Source organism: Grammomys surdaster, unplaced genomic scaffold, assembly GCF_004785775.1.
Source record: "Grammomys surdaster isolate TR1022 unplaced genomic scaffold, NIH_TR_1.0 125878, whole genome shotgun sequence".
Taxonomy (NCBI): Eukaryota; Metazoa; Chordata; class Mammalia; order Rodentia; family Muridae; genus Grammomys; species Grammomys surdaster.
Genome location: NW_021620703.1, coordinates 852,448 through 871,404, shown reverse-complemented (window position 1 = coordinate 871,404; position 18,957 = coordinate 852,448). Strand labels below are relative to the sequence as shown.

General features: G+C 42.3%; 1 protein-coding gene across 1 annotated transcript in view; it reads right to left on the bottom strand.

The window, feature by feature from the left end:
- The window catches only part of Adamts20 (ADAM metallopeptidase with thrombospondin type 1 motif 20), a 117,146-nt gene that overhangs the window by 50,100 nt on the left and 48,089 nt on the right, over nt 1-18,957 (bottom strand). Inside the window, exons 11-19 of the mRNA XM_028752163.1 lie at nt 17,622-17,726; nt 15,971-16,116; nt 14,187-14,368; nt 13,952-14,088; nt 12,101-12,218; nt 9,374-9,469; nt 6,343-6,509; nt 6,068-6,197; nt 1,255-1,381 (exon numbers count right to left, since the gene is read on the bottom strand). Of these exons, the coding sequence (XP_028607996.1) occupies nt 1,255-1,381; nt 6,068-6,197; nt 6,343-6,509; nt 9,374-9,469; nt 12,101-12,218; nt 13,952-14,088; nt 14,187-14,368; nt 15,971-16,116; nt 17,622-17,726 (1,208 nt within the window). The remainder of the gene's footprint in view (nt 1-1,254; nt 1,382-6,067; nt 6,198-6,342; nt 6,510-9,373; nt 9,470-12,100; nt 12,219-13,951; nt 14,089-14,186; nt 14,369-15,970; nt 16,117-17,621; nt 17,727-18,957) is intronic.

Below are 18,957 nucleotides of genomic sequence, written 5' to 3'. Positions count from 1 at the left end.
TGTGTGTGTGTGTCTGTGTGTGTATATGTGTGTGTCTGTGTGTCTATATGTGTGTGTGTGTGTATAATCTTACCATCTTCCAAATGAAATCTTGGTTGCTCTAAAACTATGCAAATGCTGAGCATATTGGTGTCACACTAACCGCTGGTGGCAACTGTGGAGGTATGCCTTACAATGCAAGGTTCCTTGAGAGCATCTAACTTTAATCATGGTAGACTTAAGACTCCGCAGGATACACTGACTCCCAGTCAGACAGTTTCCTCCTCTGCAAACCCCAGGCCAAACCTTGGTAAATGACCAGAGGCGGTCTGGGAATCTTACTGCAGTAGTTAAAATCCAGCCTTTGGAAGCTGGTTAGATAGTTTTCTTGGGATGCATATCACAACTTCTAGTTAATTGCTGTATTCTCTATTTAGAAATATTTGTAAAAATCATTGTTCACTAAGTAAAAATGGTAACTTTAGCCAGTTTATCCCACTCGTAGCCTAGCATACATCGGTATAATAAAGCATGGGGCTGAGAAGGATTCCACTGCGCTCCATCAGTAGCCGTTTTATGAGGCTTTTCTTTTGTGCCTTCACAAATGCCACAGTTTATCCAAATTCTCACTCTTCACGCACAAAGGAGAGGTTTTGGCTATCTCTTAATATTAAATATTGCCTGGCACCAGGTAATTTCTTTAATTGGAATATGAGGTTATTAAGTTTTTGTTTTTAGTGTACGTCAGTCTATTAACCAGTCACACACATAAGCAGCCTCACACACAAACTCCTAAGAAATTTAGAATTTGGTATAGAAGTGTCAACCTGCTTGCACCTTGCTTAGGATTGTTAATATATTAATCCAATTCTAATATATCAGAGAACCCAAGCTATACTCTCTCGTTCTCAAATATTATGTGTTGACGGAGTCTTAATCTCAGCTGGAGTAGTACAGTCATGCTACACGAACCTACTGTAGCAAATCTTTAAACCATGGGTTTTCAGGTTATAGTTTATCTGGATTCATTTTACAGAATAAATTGCTTCCACATTGTACACAGTATGCCTACATACTGGTATTTAGCTAATACGATTAATTCAGGAGTCACATGACTTACTAAGCAAGGATGTGAAGCAGAGATCTTCAATGTTATAAACAACGGGACAGAGGACAGGGGGCTCCTGGCTCGAGAGGCACCGTGCTGGATGCCTTATCTAGCTATTAGCTCATCTTCATTACAGTGGGTTACCTCACACGGGACTTCTCTTTTACCTCAGTTCACAGTCCGTATTGCACTTTTCAGTCACAAGCAGTGGCAGCGGTAAGTGGCCACAACTCTGATCAGATACAACTGCACGGTCACTCTTACGAACGCAGGCAATTTTTCTTCTGTGAAGACCTTGGCCAGAGTGAAATGAAGATTAAAAATTAAAGAGAAATTTATTTAAGGAGATGTCCCATAATTATAATAACTAGCACAAATGACTCAGCTAGGAAAGCAGAAGTTTTTGATACTATTTGCAGTCGACAGTACATTAATAAGTCCTGTCAGGAATTCCTTTTTATAAGCTGAATCCTCAGTGACCGGGATGTATGGCTGAGGGTGGGAGTTTGCACAGTGAGGAGCCCAAAGGGAAGATGGGTAGCTATAGAGTAAAAAAAAACCCATCACCTCCGCAACAGCAGAGTCAGCATGTTAGTCGTGTTACTGATAGATCATTGTCCCCATGGATTACTTTCTAATATATGCTGTCACAGTCCTATGACAACTTGCACGTCAAGTGGAATGACACTTAATGTGAACTGACCGGTAGGATACAGCCTATGACAACAAGCCCTGTCTTTTCCCTTCAGAACAGTGCTGTCCATATAAGGCTGACCTTTCAGACAGGAGACATGAATGGCAAAGGTAATGACATTTGCAAGTCAAAGGTTAGTAGCTCCATAGGTTGCAGGGGACAGAATGGAAGGGTGACTCATGGGGGTGTATTGGGGCTGTGAAACTCCTCTGTGTGACCCTGGAATGTGGAAACACATCACCATTCGCTTGTCAAAACCCACAGAATTCACAGCATAATGAAGAAGGACTCTAGCGTAAACTACAGGTCTTGCCAAGAGTCAGAACTAGCTTGTTGGTTATACACACATGCCAATGGATGCAAACATTCATGGCAGAGCAGCGGGGAGTAAGGAGGCCAGGACAGATGGGGCAAGTGGAGAATATTCGGCTCTTCTGTACTTCCACTGTTTTCTAGGACTAATGCTTCTCTAAAAGTAAGGTCTGACTTTGTTTCCAAGGCAGAGGAAAACATGGAAATGAACCCCAAAACATGGTCTGATCAAGGACAGCCTCCGTTCATCCCACAGAGACTGGGCAGCTGTTTCTCTTCAGGCCAGCTGGGGCCAGAGCACCTTGAGTCTGCATCTTCTTCAGGAGCCGAAGCACTCAGTGACAGGATCAGATTTCTGTTTTGTGAGCGTTCGACTTTATACTCGCACTTGACTAAACACGAACACGTGTTTATCTCAGATCTAGTCTAGGCCCTCTTTAAAATAAATGTAAATGATTTTGAAAAGGCATGTATGTAAAGGGGCAAAAGAAAATAAAGAAAGGAAATGAAGCCGAAGAGAAGAGGGAAACTGGGAAGATGAAAAGAGATGGTAAATGCTTCAGACAGAACCAAGGCAGACGAAGCCCAACCTTATGAGGGCAGGAGGGGTAGGTACAAAAACAAAGACTAGGTTAGAACTCAGATTCAGAGGACGGCTAAACTATAGCTACTCCAGTCACCAAGAGCAGTCTGTGAGCCTCAAATGCCATTTTGTACTTTCTGTAGTTGAAATAAGAGATAAAATGATACCAGCAAAATTAACTTTAATGACTCTTATCTTTAACCCCAAATGTATTAAATTTGATCATTTTCAAAATACTGACATAAAAATATTATTTTTTTTACTTTCTTTTCATATTAATCTCCAAAATCTAATGGACAGCTCACACCTGAAGACAGACTGGTCAGGGACGGCTGACTTCTGCCATACTGGAAAATGGCTGGTGGCTGCCATACTGGACAGTACAGCCCTAGAAAAGGAGCGTGTGGCACAGGAAAGAAGGGTCACACGGGACAGAAACTTGTTGACTAAGGAAGCCGCCATCACATCCCAGTTCCCTGAACTCTCTATGCCCACTGCCTCCAGAACGGTTCTATTTTCCCCCGCCATGACGAATGGAAGACAGGATTTTTCTACTTGGGGCACAGTTCCAAAAAACGAATGATCAACTGACTTTAGGTTCTTCTTCCAGTCATTCATGTGATCCAAAAAGCAGTTTTAGTTCTTACATGTCAAAAAGCATTAACGTGGACTTCAGGAAGCCTCAAACGTGACAGATAGGAAGAAGCAAATGAGCAGGAAATAGGCATGGCTAGAGCTGTTAACCAAGGAGGTGACAGATGAGAGATTATTAAAAGGCTTCAATTTAAGAGGCTTCACCTTCAAACAAGACAAACTCTAGGAAAACGAAAGACTAGTGTGAGAAAATCATCAAAAAATTAAAAAACATTTAAAAAACTTCAAGAAGAATCTATTTCCAAAAATATTGTAAAAAAAATCACAGGAAGATGAGAAAGAACAGCACATCAGGGAACCCATGTAGGCAGCTGACAGAGCCCCAAGTAGATATGTATTGTTGTTAAGGACCGATCCCTGAGAGCCCTGGAAATTGGTAAAGCCTTCCTCTGGTCCACGTGCAGATGCCGATAGAGTGTACAGGTAACACAGACTGCAGCTTCCTTCCTCCCAGAAATTTACAGCCTGAGACCGCTTCACGACGGAGACCTCTCCCAGAGATTCGTGACCCCTCCTTCTCAGGCTGCGCAGAGTAAACACGCTGAGGTTACCGGTTGATACACCTGTGGTGCAGCTCTGTCGGGCTAGCATGGTTCTATTCAATCCCAGTCTTTCCATACATAAGCCTGTGTCTGTCCTCAACTCATTTCCCTGTTTCCCCAGTTCCCAAGCCATGCAGGTCAGAGCAGTGCATCCTGTTCTCTGACATCACTAGAACTAAGGAGTAGATCCAAAAAGCTTTAAGATGGATGCCCTGTACATGGCCAGGGAAGTAAAGAGCAAGCTGAAGAAGCCAAAGGACAAGACCTTTGTGTGTCTAAAGACAAGTTGTCTATCTAGAATTTATATCATTAAAGAACTTGCCAAGCATTTCAGAAATGGTAAGTCCCTCCCCTGCCCCCAATTCCCTTTCTTTCTCCAAAATTTACTGTGGTCTGTTTCCCTTAATGAGGGAGGTAAATATAAAAGAGGATTCGTGAGATTAAAGAAATACTGAAGGGAATCCCCAGGATAATATTGAAGGGGTCTCTATGGAAGGGCAATCATACAATGAGTCTAAAACACCACATATTTATGAGCACAAGAGCAAAGAGGGATACTGCAAAGATAGAGAAAATATATTTAAAAATAACATAAGAAAATTCTAAGACAAAAATGTACAGCTGTTCTAAAGTCTTGAGTATGAGTTACTTCAGAGCAGAGAAAAACAAGTAACAAGCCACAGAGCTACACAGAGCAGAGAATCCAATCATAGTATTTGATGGCCAAGGAATTAATAGTTCCCCTTTTCCCTCCTCATTGTCTCTCAGACGCTATTCTTGAGGTATCCACTGTATTCTAGAATCTTCCATCCTTCACCTGTTGCTTGGCCTGTTGCCTCGCGTCCACAGTCACACCCCTTATATTTGTTTACACATTGAGTGCAGGACAGCTGCTCTCACCTCTCTGAACTCCACTTGTCTTCTGAAAAGTTCACCCAAGGCCTCTTCCTCAAAATGACCTCTTTAACCTCCCCAGTGCACCGGCTAGACTTCCTGTCAACTTGACACAAGCTAGAGTCATTGAGTGAGAGAACCTCAACTGAGAAAATGCTTCATGAGATTGGCCTGTGGGCAAGACTGTGGGACATGTTCTTGATTAATGATAGAATTGGGAATCCACGGCCCATTGTGGGTGGTGCCCCGCCCCATTGTGCTTTTAGCCATGATGTTTGATTACAGAATAGAAACCCTACGCCACCAAGTACTGGCAGTGCCCTGATTCGACTCTAGTATTGATCCCAGTTGATCTTCCGTCACCTACTACTGTGTCTGTTCTGAGAGCCTGTCCCACTCAATGATAGAACTCCATTTCCTGTGCCCATTCTGAGCAGCTCTGCCTCAATGCCAAAGGACAGAGAGACAGGGTCTTTTCCCAGAGAGTGCCTCTGCTCCTACGGCACCTGGCAGGTGAGATGCTTAGATAATCCTCATCATCCCAGGCCACCCACCGCCTCAAGCCACCGACCCTTTGTCATCTGCACACTGTTCTGAGCTTCCTTCCCTCCCCCCCACCATCCTCTAGTCAGCTTCCACACTCTACAACTCCCTCTACCTCTTCTGGAGAATCTTCATGAGTAGACATGGCCTTTGCATTTACATGATGATATCTATTTATGTGCAGGCTATATCCGAATATAAAATTTGGCTCTTAATAATCTGAATCAAAGCGGTCCCTCGATAAATATCGCTGGTACAGAAACATAGCATCATACCATAAACGGCCCACAGTTACAGAGCACACCATGGCCCCACAGTTTCCATTTCCCCTCCCACCCTCCATCTCCCTCCTTTGCCCTTCTCCTCTCTGACCCTTCCAGCTTTTCACACCACGGTACAAATGTTATTTTCCCGTCTCCAAGGAAGAGAAATAAAATTAATGTTTGACATTGCGCCAGTATCAGACAAATGGGATTCTAAGAAAAGATGTGTGGAGGGGAATGACTGGGGCGGGGGGTAACCTGGCAACCTAGAGGGAAAGGAGAGAGAGAAACGGTGAAAAGACGCGGAGATCAGTAGGACTGATGGGATGGTTAGCCACACGGAGAGGAAAGACTGAGAAGAAGGGGTACAGACGGGACACTTGGCATGCCTGTGTGCTCCGTGGATGGAAGGTCTCATTAGCCAGCCAGACTTAAGGGAAATCCAAACAATACCAGCATGCACAAACTTGGGTCTCTTATGTAAGGCCAGGGTACCTTGGCACATTTTGGTACAGTCTTGCCACGGCCCATATGGATCCCAGGAGAACAGATTAGTCCTCTCCTCAACGGGGATGTTGAAGGAATAGCGCACGTCAGGGTTGTATAAATTACCCACACACAACACCTCAATAAAATACAGAGGAACATACAATTAATTTATAAAAGATTAAACTCTCCAGACATTGTTCTTATAACTGATAACTTCAAGCATTTAACGAGTCCACCGATAAGACTGCGGCTGTGTCTCACCACTGACCGCAAGCCGTTACCTGCAGAACAAGCTCCGCCTCCAGCCGGTCTGTGCTATTAATTCTTTCAATCGAGTTGTTTGACCCGCTGTATTCGAAAACAGCGCCCTGGATGTTGATCTCTTTCTTTGCCATACTTACGACAAAGTTTCCATTCAGAAGAAAGTTCCCTTGAGTGTCGGATAATGCTGTAAAACAATACAGTGCGGCTCATGAGACAGGGAACGGACCGGGTGGGGGTTAACTGTCCTCACTTTTAAATTCAAACGCTTTCCTGAATCTGAAGAGAGCAAATATAAACGGACGTTAAGGAAATAAACTATGTTACGGTGCTGGGGTCTCTCATCTGCAAGTAAGAAAACTTGAACAGAGCAGCCAAGTATGTTAAGACAGATTCGCCCTACCCTGCTGTATCCCAGAACCTCTTCAGAGGCACAAAACAGGAAGGACACACAGGAAGAAGAGAAACTGGACGAACCAGAGCGCTCCCATGCAGCGCACCCAACTAATCAGTCACCAGTGCGGAAAGCAAAGAACAAACCATCTGCATTCCATTCATGCTTAATTCGGAACAAATGTGCAAAGCCTTAACGTCTTAAAGCCAAACTGTACAATTAAGTTAGCCCTTTGACAATGTCATACACGGATACAATGCATTCTGGTTACTCTCCCCACCCCTTACCTCTTCCCACCCCCATCCCCCACCCCCGTCCTCTCCCACTCCTCTCCACTAATCCTGTCCCCTGATTCATGACTCTTGGTTTGGTTTTGTGGGCCATTTAGTTTAACCAGGGCTATCTGGGTGACCACTGGGCAGGGATCCGAGCAACATAAAACACTAGCAGGGTACCCCATCCCCACAGAAATGTCCACAGTTGTTCACAGAGGAGCTGTTGATCACTGCTGATACGTGTGCCTCTTCAAAACAGCCTCTTCCTTTCATAGATCCTTTCAGTCAATCTTTAATTGATTCCTATCAGAGAATCAATATAAACCCCTGTGATCATTATTATCAACTTGATGGTATCTAGAATGACCTGGAAGGCAAGCTTCCCGAGAAGCTTGTCTGGATTGTGTGAGGCACTGGCTGTGCCCGTGAAGGGTCATCCTGATTAGGCTTCCTGAGGTTAGGATTCCCTAACACTAAGCAGCACCGTCCCTGGGCTCAGGTCCAGTCTGTATAGAAGAGAATGCTAGTGAGCACAGGCAGTCATCAGTCTCTGACTTCCGACTGTGGCTGGCAGGTCACCATCTGTCTTGCACGATGCCTACTGCTAGACCTTCTCTCCATGTTGGATACACCCTTGACATATAAGGCCAGAACAAACCCTTTTATCTTAAATGTCTTTTCTCAGGGTATTTTATCACAGCAACCGGAAAAGTAGCTCAGACTCCTGTCATACATGTATATGTGTGTATATATAGAATATATTCATAATTTGCTACATTTAAATATAGAATTGCTTGGAGTCCATAGCCGTGTGGAAGGGAATCATACAAGACTAGCCCATTGACTTTTACTTCTCAATGTTCTGGAGCACTCTGTAATTTTAAAGATAAATCCTTATATTAACCAAGTACTTCTCCCTTGATTTTGACTTGTGTTAATTCAGCAGGACCTGAAAAGAAACCTTGAAGAAAATGTGGACTTGGCATCCTGAGAACTTCACCCAAAGGACGCAAACCACTGATGCTGACAGCTGAAGCAACTTTACAGATCACACTAAAGGACAAATAAAGTTTGACATCTGTCCTGTGGAACAGAAACTTCTCTGTGTAAGGAGATGGGCTTTATCTAACACCCACAGGCTTATTTAAGGGACTTTTGGTGACATGAAATTCTCAAACAATAAACTCTTTTGAAACCCTTCCAAGTGACCCGTGAGCCTATTTTTCTGACTACAAGGTAGACTGAAGTCTTCATGTTACTGTGTAAGCTCACTTATATGGTAGGTACCTTGTTAGCACATTTCTAATCTTCAACTTGGGAAGAACCCGTGGACTAGTCCCAGGAAGATGTGGCCAGGATAATCACTTACCTACATTTTGGTAGCACACATCTCTGGCTGCATACCAAGGTGATATGTTTAAATAGGAGAAATTAATACCACCTAAATATGATAGGACAAAAAGCAGGACATTTGCATGCATCCAGCTCTCTGGGACATGCTTGGCACTCATATCGATAGAAGTGACACAGCATGAAACTAAGCACTCTTCTGTGAGCAGCTCAGCTGGGTATGTGGGTCGCACATATACAACACTTGTGCAGAGAGCTCCAGCTGATTTGTTACTGTAAGAGTCTAAACTTTCATGCCAGAGAAAGCCTGCACCTGCTGAAGGGCTAGCCCCATGTCCTTGACTCTATGATACCACCTATGCTTTCTGCAGTAAGCTGTTCATAACAAAGTCACCTTGCTGGTGGTAAGTATGAGTTACGTGGGCGAATATTTCAAATCTTACTAACTGGAAGCAGATAAATTGCCTTACTGGCTGTATATCACCCTCTTCACCAGGTTAAGGAATTTGATAATTCAGGAATTGGCTCACTCTGAGAAGAAAACCTTTGTAAACGCTCTTCTCATGTTTCTAGCTAAGCAAAATTCTCCAGATCTGAAATAAGTTTTTTTTTTCTTAAAAAAACAGGAAACAAAAATATCTAGTTTACACACTAGAAATACACAATGACCATATTCAGTAATAACCCAAAATATAAAATTATTTACATACAGAAGAAATTTAAGTAAAACTGTATTTAAGTACTTTTGCTACATGCTAAAAACACATTTAAGGATAGCCAAAGAGTGAGCATTAGAGAAAAGAGAAATTTATTCCGAATATACATGCAACTTTTTTTGACTAAACCTTTGATTAACCTAAGATATTATAATGAAAAACAAAAACTGAATTTTTCCCATTATTTCTATTTTCTTTCTAGAAGGATATATTGTCTGTAGCTTAAAGGTGTAGACAGAGCTACCCCAATCACAGACATCCAAGAAACTGCACACACACCATACATATATCACTGCTGCTTGCTACACACGCTTACCAAGATAGTTGTCATCTTCTGGTCTTCCAGAATAGCTGTGCTGGAGAATTTCAATGTTTGTAGCCCCTGCAGGGATCTTTACAACAACATTGTAACCTGCAAAATAGTTTTGCAAGCGTAAAATTTCACAAAACTATAAATGTACTTCTTTGGCCCCTTTCATCCCTAATCTGCAGGGTGAACTCCCCAAAGCATCACTATTACACAAAGCTCAGACTTCCGGTCAATTTATTACCACCAAGTAGCTGCAGGACGGCATGGCCTGATCACACATAGCCTGTCTTTCTAGCCTTTAACACGTGGTTAAGTGGGTTTTCCCGTCTGAAACTCCCCTTAACATACCACGTAAGACTGAGATGAGGGTAACCACCCCAAATACACAGACTTTAAGATTAGGTTGCTTCTTACCACTTTGTTTTTGTTATTATTGTGTATGTTTGTGTCGGGGGGTTGGGGGAGGGGAGGGGAGCCTGCAGTGACCAGAAGAGGATTTCGGATATCTGGAGCTGTCCTCAAGGCAGTTGTGAGCCACCTGATGGGGGTGCTGAGAACTGAGCTTGACTCTTCTGCAAAAGCAGCAAGTGCTACTTCTGAGCTGTCTTTCCAGCTCCAACCTTGAGATTCTTAAAGCTCAACATTTCCTTTTCTATCCTACTTCTGTCATTCTGACATGTTCACCTCCGGCCGACACACAATCCGGGATTTCAAACCCATTCACAAGTCTAGGGATATCGGGGCGGCTGACATGGTGTTTTGGTGACCAAATAACTGAAAGTTTTATTATTAAGAAAATAATAAAATTTCAGATTTTTTTCTTAAGCTTCTATTTTGTACCTCAAACAAAGATCTCCATATTTATATCCAAGATTGGAGAGGAAATGCCATGTAAAATACACATTAAACAAGAAAAGGGGGACCTTTCCTGACCCTGAAAATACTCACAGAGACAGCTGAATCCCCCAGGTAAAGCACAGACCTCCAAGTGCTCAAGAGATATTACTACAGACAACTTCTCGTCCTTCTGAAAATTGACCCCCTCAATTTAGTACATGAATGAGAGTTGTGGTTTTTCTCTTATGTCTTAAATTTGAAAATACCGTGCCATGGTTACAGTCATTTAAAGATGACGCTGCCAGGCCACCTGTAGGCCTTTACAGCAACTTGACTTATCTCTTTCAGGCATCACAACTTAGACATAATGATAACTGCTTGACTGCTCTGTGTGTCCCGCAGGTTATAATGAAGGTTAATTTTACAACTCTCTATAAAACAACTGCTTCCATGGGTCTCCCCAAGGCACTAGAAGGATGTCAGGATGAAGGTGGCCACCAGGGGGCAGATATGCTAAACATGATCCCCACCCTGCAAATGATTTGCAGCTGGCTTCCCATTTGTAAGGGAACTATTAATCGCCACAGAATTTGCACAAAGGTTAAGTGCTCGCCTCTAATTTAATGTGCGTGATTTTGTAACGGGAAATGTGTTCCAGTAACTGAAGTCTACAGGAGTGTCAGTGGTTATGAAGGGGGTTCAAGTATGTACCTCCCGTGAAATAATCAATAACCAAGAGAGAAGGGAGATGCTGCTAACATCCACGACCATTTCCAGCACGTTAAAACATGAATTGTTCTATGCTTCTCACATAGATCAAAGTTAAAAAAAACCAGAGTCTGGTGTAATAGCCTTTAACCAAATAGTTACTGTTAGCGTCATGAGCTCACTCATAGGAAGATAATTTAATTTTAAAATTAACTCTGTGAGAAACGAGCATTTAATGTACAAGGAAAGTCTTAAGGATCCGCTTGTATCCTTCAAAGAAAGAACATTTTCCCGGAAATTTTAAGAATGGAAAATGTCTGAGGTAGTCTGAAAACAGTTTTAAATGAAATCGAAATCATGGTCAGGTATCCATTGGAAACAGCAATGCACATGTTACTTGGGAAATCAAGAGGTGGCAATTGCGAACCAACAATAAAATTAACCTTTTAACCCTTAACTTTCAGTCATCATTTTCAATACAGTATTAAAAACAAACACAACACACAGACCAGGTATCTTCTCAAAAAAAAAAAAAAAAACAGATAGATGACAGACAGATAGATTCAAATGTAAAATAATTAGAAGCAAGTTTCCCAGGAAAAGTCATAAAGATATACATTCTAACTTGTAGGAACACCATTAAAAGGTCTCCAAATTTAAGTAACATTCACACACCATGGTCAAATACAACTGAGTTTGCTGTTTGATTTTCATAAATGTATCTGATTTTTGTTGTTGTTGTTGTTAAAATTTAGACTCAGGGCTGGGGATGGTCTCAGTTAGTGCAGAGGTTGCTGAACATGCTAAAAGCCCTGAGCTTGGTCCCAGCACAGCATGAGGTGACCATGGGTGGTGCAAGCTTGTAATCTCGGCACTTGAGAAGTCAAGGTTGGATGATCATAAGTGCCAGTCCAGTCCAGGACACATGAACCTCTTTCCAGAAACAAAAGACAACAAAACCACAGAATCAGGTTTTTCTTAGGCAAGTGAGTTCATACATTCAAATAACATTCCAGGATCAAGGTTTAGCTTCTTTCTTTACCTTTGGATACTTTTCATCGACAAGCATTGTGGCCTGGGGACTCAGAGTCCACTGGCTATCACAAAGCATTACTGCTGTGTCTTCAATACACAGCAGAGCACCCACTCTGATGGAAAGAAAACCAGGGGCAAGCACACTCAGCTTACCGTAATGTGCACTGTTGAAGACACCCACCAGGGTCTGGCACGAAGAGTTATCACCACCACACACTCCACATTTGTCTCTCTTGGCCTTGGAGTTTAATACATGATCACAGCCAGCTTGCTTCAAAACACAATTATCATGACTCATATCACCAAGGTGACTAATTGTGTGCACAGTGCACTAAAGTATACAGGGTTCTCCTCAAAGGATTGTTTCAACGAGCAGGACTCTGGCACAACAGGAGCCTCTCTGTATGTCTGCTGAGCCAGGTAGGCAGAAACATGGGCGCAACTGTATTCCCAGAGTCTAAAGATCAGGGTGCTTCAAAGGGTTTACAGAAGTTTCTGAATCAATATCCTCAGGTAATAACTTCTGTTTTGGGACAATGATTCCTATATCCCCTAATCATTTGAAAATAATAATTCAGGGCTGGAGAGATGGCTCAGCAGGTAAGAGTGCTGGCTGCTCTCCCAGAGGACCTGAGTTCTATTCCCAGCACCCACATAATGGCTCACAACCATTTGTAACTCCAGTTCAAAGGGATCTGACGCCCTCTTCTGGCTTCTGCAGGCACTGCATGCATGTAGTGCACATACATACAAGCAGGCAAAGCACTGACATACATAAAATATTTTTAAGAAGAAAGCCATTCTTTAAAGAGAGATAATTCAAACAGACACATTAGCAACACATTAGAATACCCGAAAAAGAAGTTGGTTGTATTACTTTTTTTTAAAAAAAAAATCACCTTAGAAACTCTTAGAAAAATGGGAATGCCTACTTCAAATAAACTTGAACAAATTTCCCCCCCAGATTACTCCTCAGTGTAAGTGTCTATTAAAGGGTTCTTCCAGACATTTCAGACAAAAGTACCACTTCTGCCCCCACAGGTGTCCTCTGGACATGACGTGGCCTTTAGTTTTGTGGACTACACCTCTAAACTGAGTGACCTGAAAAGAAAAGTTCATGTACCACATGGCTTATTCTTCCATTCATTCATTTATTTATTTAGCGGGGTAGTGGGGCAGGGTGTGTGTGGTGTGCACAGCCTGTGGGAGTTGCTTCTCTCTATCATGTGGGCTCCAGGGACAGAACTGAAGTTGTTAGACTTGGCAGCCTCCCCATCACCCTGCCCTAAGGATTTTTTTTTTTAAATTCATAAGGTGAATATTTACACAGTGAGGGTTTATCTGTGTATCTTATGAAAGTCAAATGCATGTGGGTGTTGAGAGCACACGGTCATATTCTGTTTCATTTCACTTGGCTACGTTGCTTGTTTAAATAAGGCGTACGGCTTCGGCACCACCAGTTACTCACTTCCTCACACAGCTAAGATCTTCTCTTTGATGAATGGTACCTGACATCTACTCAGTCACTGTCGGTTGAAATGAGAATCACAGCACTTAGGGAGGAAGGGGACGTGGATGACATGTCACCACGGGAGGCCACATCTGAAGTGGCAAAAGCCCTTTGCTATGCCCCAGTCTGTTCTTTTCCTACCTTTAAGCGAAGCTGATCTCATTTTCATGCCAATTCTAAATACAATTGGGGAAACAAAATCAGCCATCTGAATGTACATCAGACTGCTTTTGTTTTATTTTTGAGGCGGGATACAGTAGCTATGTAGACCAGGCTAGCCTACCTCACTCCTGAGTCCTAGAGTACAGGTGTATGCCACTGTAACACAAAGAGCAGCTTCATAACAGAAGTAAACATAATCCTAGAGATAGCATGATACCAAAGACTACTTTAATGGCATTCGCAAGGACAAATTCTGAAGAAACAGAGACAACACCGGTTACAGAAGTAGAAGAAACACGTTGTTCTTAAATAGAAATACGAGGGTTACTTACCCGACAGAGGCCCTGGACACAGATGTCGTTAGTTTCCGTCCCACAGGGTGTCCCATCGGCAACTCTGTCCTTCAACTGGTAGAAGCTGGTGGTCCCAGCGACCCGGCAATAGAGTTTACAGCGATCTTTTACGGCAACTGCAAAGAGAAGAGTTGCATTTCGGATGCAGACTGGCGAAGTTCTGCGTTTCTCTACAGCGGAATGTTTTTCGTATCAGAGCAAGGGCGTTACTCACTCCCGCTGTACTTCGGAAGCCACCTCACATTGGGGGGGAGGCCGTTGATGTCGAAATGTTTACCATCAAAGTCGGAGCATTGCTTTTCTCGGAAGTCTCGCTTGCCTTTTGGACATGAATCAGTATTACATGATCGAAATTTCATCCTGCGGCCCACACAGTACCTTCCTCCGTTCCGTGGCCTAGTCAGATTCATTACATTTTAAAGCACATCAGTAAGACATCACTGTGGTCATTTATTTCTACAACTGTCCCATTCTCTGCCAGGACCGGAAAGGCCATGGACATTCTTCATACATTTATATGTTAAAGTAAGAAGCACTTGCTGACAGGAGCCTGGTATGCCCATTCCCTGAGAGGTTCTACCAGCACCTGAGCAATACATATGCAGATATAGCCCTCAGACTGAGCCTGGGGATCCCAGTGGAAGATCTAGGGGAAGAACTGAAGGAGCTGAAAAGGACTGTAACCCCAGAGGAAGAACAATATCCACTAACTGGACCACCCAGAGCTCCCAGGGGCTAAGCTAAAGAGCATACATGGAGGGATCCACGGCTCCAGAAACATATGTAGCAGAGGATGGCCTTATCTGACATCAACGGGAGGGGAGGCCCTTGGTCCTGTGGAGGCTTGATGTCCCAGTGTAGGGGGATGGTAGAGCAGGAGTGGGTGGGTGGGTGGAGAAGCACCCTCACAGAGGCAAAGGAGAAGGGGGAGAGGGTGGATGGGATGGGGGGCTTGTGAAGGGGTAACTGGGAAGGGGAATATCATTTGAAATGTAAACAAATAAAAAGATCAATAATTTGAAAAGAAATATACAACAGTGTTTTAAGCAGTTGGAACATGAATCATAAAAATAGCACACACCCACACATAAACACCCACCCACATACACACACACACACACACACTATAGAACTGAGACCTAGACATGGACACCGGAAACGAGTCTCAGTTCTGACAACTTTAACAAGAATTAACGGTGGAGCTAAAGAATGATGTCTAGTGAGACACAGACAACAGAGAATGTCCTGGGTAACAAGAGGAACACACCCATCGTCTCACGCGTGAGTGGGGCACACATATGCTTGTCACTACTTCCATTTATTCCTGGAAATAACCCCCAGATGTTTTGAGGGTAAGGATGATATATAATTTACCTGGCCCAACATTCCAATGTAAGTGTATTCAGAGTGTATCATATTCCTGTGCACTCGAAATGCTCACTGACATAACTGTTCTGAGTGCCACCTGGCTCATGAGTTACTCTCTACGAAATGGAAACAGTTAAGATCTTTCTGGGTTCTCAGCATCCTTTAGAATTGGACGAATTCATCGGCACTTACTTGTCGAAGACTGTGATGCATCCAGAAGAAGAGCAGAGGAAGAAAAGTAGGCATGTCAGGTTACAGAACAGTATAAAGCTAGTGACCGAATACATACTTGGACAAGAGAGCCCAACACAAGAGGGAGATCTCAGCTGTTTCACTGGAAACACAGTAAAATGAAGATGCTACCACAGATTCAACAGTCACATTCACTGCTTAAACTCACACTGAAGCGAAGACAGAATATGAAGAACATAGCTCTCTTCATTCAATTGGAGAGATCTAATCTACATTGTTTTTTTAAAAAAAATCTGAATTTATAAATCAAAGTATTCCGGGCTGATTCTGAATCTCTGAAACCCAAAGACTGACCTCCAGCTCTAGAAGTGAGCGGAAGCGACTTTTACTTTCAGGTGCTTGGGATAATCTTAATTTACAGGGAATAAGAAGACGTACTCGGGCCGGTCACAGAGCCTGGCTGTGCTCTTGATTCCCCCACCACAGGTTCTCGAACACGGGCTGTAGGGTCCCCATGGCCCCCATTCACCATCCACAGGACGGGTCTCCATGTCCCTGGTCACACACAGCCCGCGGTGGCAGTGCTATGAACAGAATAAGCACACAAACAGAAATGGCTCGTGTATCTGTAGTTAAAACATCAAGGTCACTACAACAGCAGCAACAAGATAAACAGAAGAATATCTGTACATTATCTAAAGCCGGGGACAACTCAGAAGTGAGGCTGCATTTAACACCAGCTCGGAATAAATAGTCCCTATCTACTGGGTACCTAAGGGTGGTAGGATGCAAAAAGGATGTAATTATTTCTCTTTGCTTTTGAAATCAGGTTCTCACTGGAGAAGTAAAGAATATTTGAGATTAAAATGAAAAGTGTTTGTCCTATCCACACTAGCCCCAAAGCAATGTTTTTCATAATGCAGTGGTCATCACAATTATTGTATGTATGTATGTATGTATGTATGTATGTATGTATGCATATGTATGTGTATATATATGTATGTATATATGTATATATATATTTGTGTGTGTATATATAAATCATGCATACACACATGCACACACACACATACCCCAAACATATGAGTAACTAAGGAGTTGAAAGATCTCTAAAATGAAAACTGCCACGGTTGGTGAGATGGCTCAGTGGTTAAGAGCACTGACTGCTCTTCTGGAGGTCGTGAGTTCAAATCCTAGCAACCACATGGTGGCTCACAACCATCTGTGATGAGATCTGATGCCCTCATATGGGTGTCTGAAGACACAGCTACAGTGTACTTTGGGCTGGAGCTACTGAGCCCAGAGTGAGCAGAGCAGGAGCAAGAAGGAGAAGGGAAGGGGGGAAAACAAAACCTGCCAGAATTTTGAGGATTTTGAGGAAGTAAACCAAAGACAGCAACAGACAATGGAAAGACCTTCTGTGTCACTGGACTGGCAGAATTCATATCATGAAAATGGCTATGTTACCAAAACTAATCTACCTATTTAGTGCAATCCCCATCAAAACTCATACATAATTCTTTACAGAACTAAAGAACAATCCAAGAATCCACAGGGGCCCATCAAAGACTGTAAACAATGAAAACAATTCTAAGAAAGAATAAAGCCAGAGGTGTCACACTTCTCTTACTTCAAATTACACTACAATGGTAATTTATGGTAATTTATGGGTGAAATGAATTTTAATATATATAGAACCACTAAAGATTGGAGAAAACCATTTAACACATTCAATTACATTCAACTAAAATTTAAGGAAGAAAATATATACCATGAAAACATTTTATGTAATCGGGGAGGGAGTTGCTGACGTAATAGCATTCTGAGGTCTGTATTTATCAAAATCATAAAAATACAATATGCATGTCCATGTAATGACATATATAACTACATATAGTTTTAAGAGCAAAATTAAAATTAGTCATTTAATTCAGTTGACATTGTACTATTTCCGACAAACCCAGCAATACAGTCACCTCAACTAGCTGAGCAACAGATGACAGTGAACAATGAGGAATGAAGAAATGCAGAGGGCAGATGTTCATTCCAGAAGCTCTGGAGACAAGACTCACCCTTTGAGAAAACCTACCATCCCAGGACCACAGCTCGTCCCGTCTGCCAGCGGCATGTGCTGTGTGCGACAGCCCTTGTGGACACCTTCTGCACTCGTGCACCACAGGCGCCGACATTGTTTCTGCAGAGTAACAACAGGCAGGCAAGCCAGAGCCGATATCAACACGCGGACACACAAGGTCTATGCTCCACAAAGCCACAGGCTCTGTTCCCTGGCTCATGACTGAAGTTAAACACAGCAAATGTCAAGTTCTCACCAGGTTCTCAGCTACAAAGAGGGCAGCATTTACTTCGAAAACCATCTGAAATTTTACTAGTGTATTAAAGGATGAGAGGAATGAGTCAAGGTGGAAATATTCAGTTATTTGAACGTGCTTCCTTTCTTTGCAAGATATTTTTCTGGAGGTGTTGTTGTTGTTGTTGTTGTTGTTGTTACTGAACTTAATTCAAAGGTTCCCTGCTTGTCACAATGGTACAGTTTATGAGTGCCACACATTCCCATGGATATTATGAAAAGCATCAATATTTCTGATTCTGTGAAGTATGGTGCATATTTATAATTTCTGAACAAATGCAAGAAAACTCCAGAGTCATAGGAGCTGTGCCCACGATCATCCCTCTGCTTCTGAACTTAAATGCACAGTTTATCTGGCATTTGAAATCAGCCCAGAAGAAAGAAACACAGCCATTACAATGGAATGGAATGCTAAGGTGACAGTCCCACGATGGATACGTAAGTTTATTAAGATCTGTGACTATAAATTCGAGGTCTTAAGTGTATTAGTCACTATGCGGGGTGAGCTTTGCGGTTCTGCACTCTTGCTGTTACGTGACCTCCACTGATCTCTTCACTGAGCATCTATTGTGCAGTAGCCTCTATGCAAGTGGTTCTCAGCCTTCCTAATGCTGCGACCAACTGTTGTGGTGACTGACCCCTAACCCTAAAATTATTCTTGTTGCTACTTCGTAACTGTATTTTTACCACTGTTTTGAGTCATAATGTAAATTATCTGATATGCAGGCTATCTAGGGTTACAACCCATAGGTTAAGAAATACTGCTCTGGGTGATGATCCTGAACTAACTGCTCACTGTGGGGTGCAAGTGTACTAACCAGAATCTGAAATTACTGAAAAACAGAAGTTTTCAGATTTTAATTTGTTTATACTTTGTGATATATATATATATTATTGTTATATATATTTATAATACATTATAAATATATTTTATACTATAAATTTATATATATAAATATATAACATATTCATATAATAGTATGATTATATGAATATATTATATATTATATAATTATATCATACTGGCAGTCACAAAATTTCCAGATTTAGAACATTT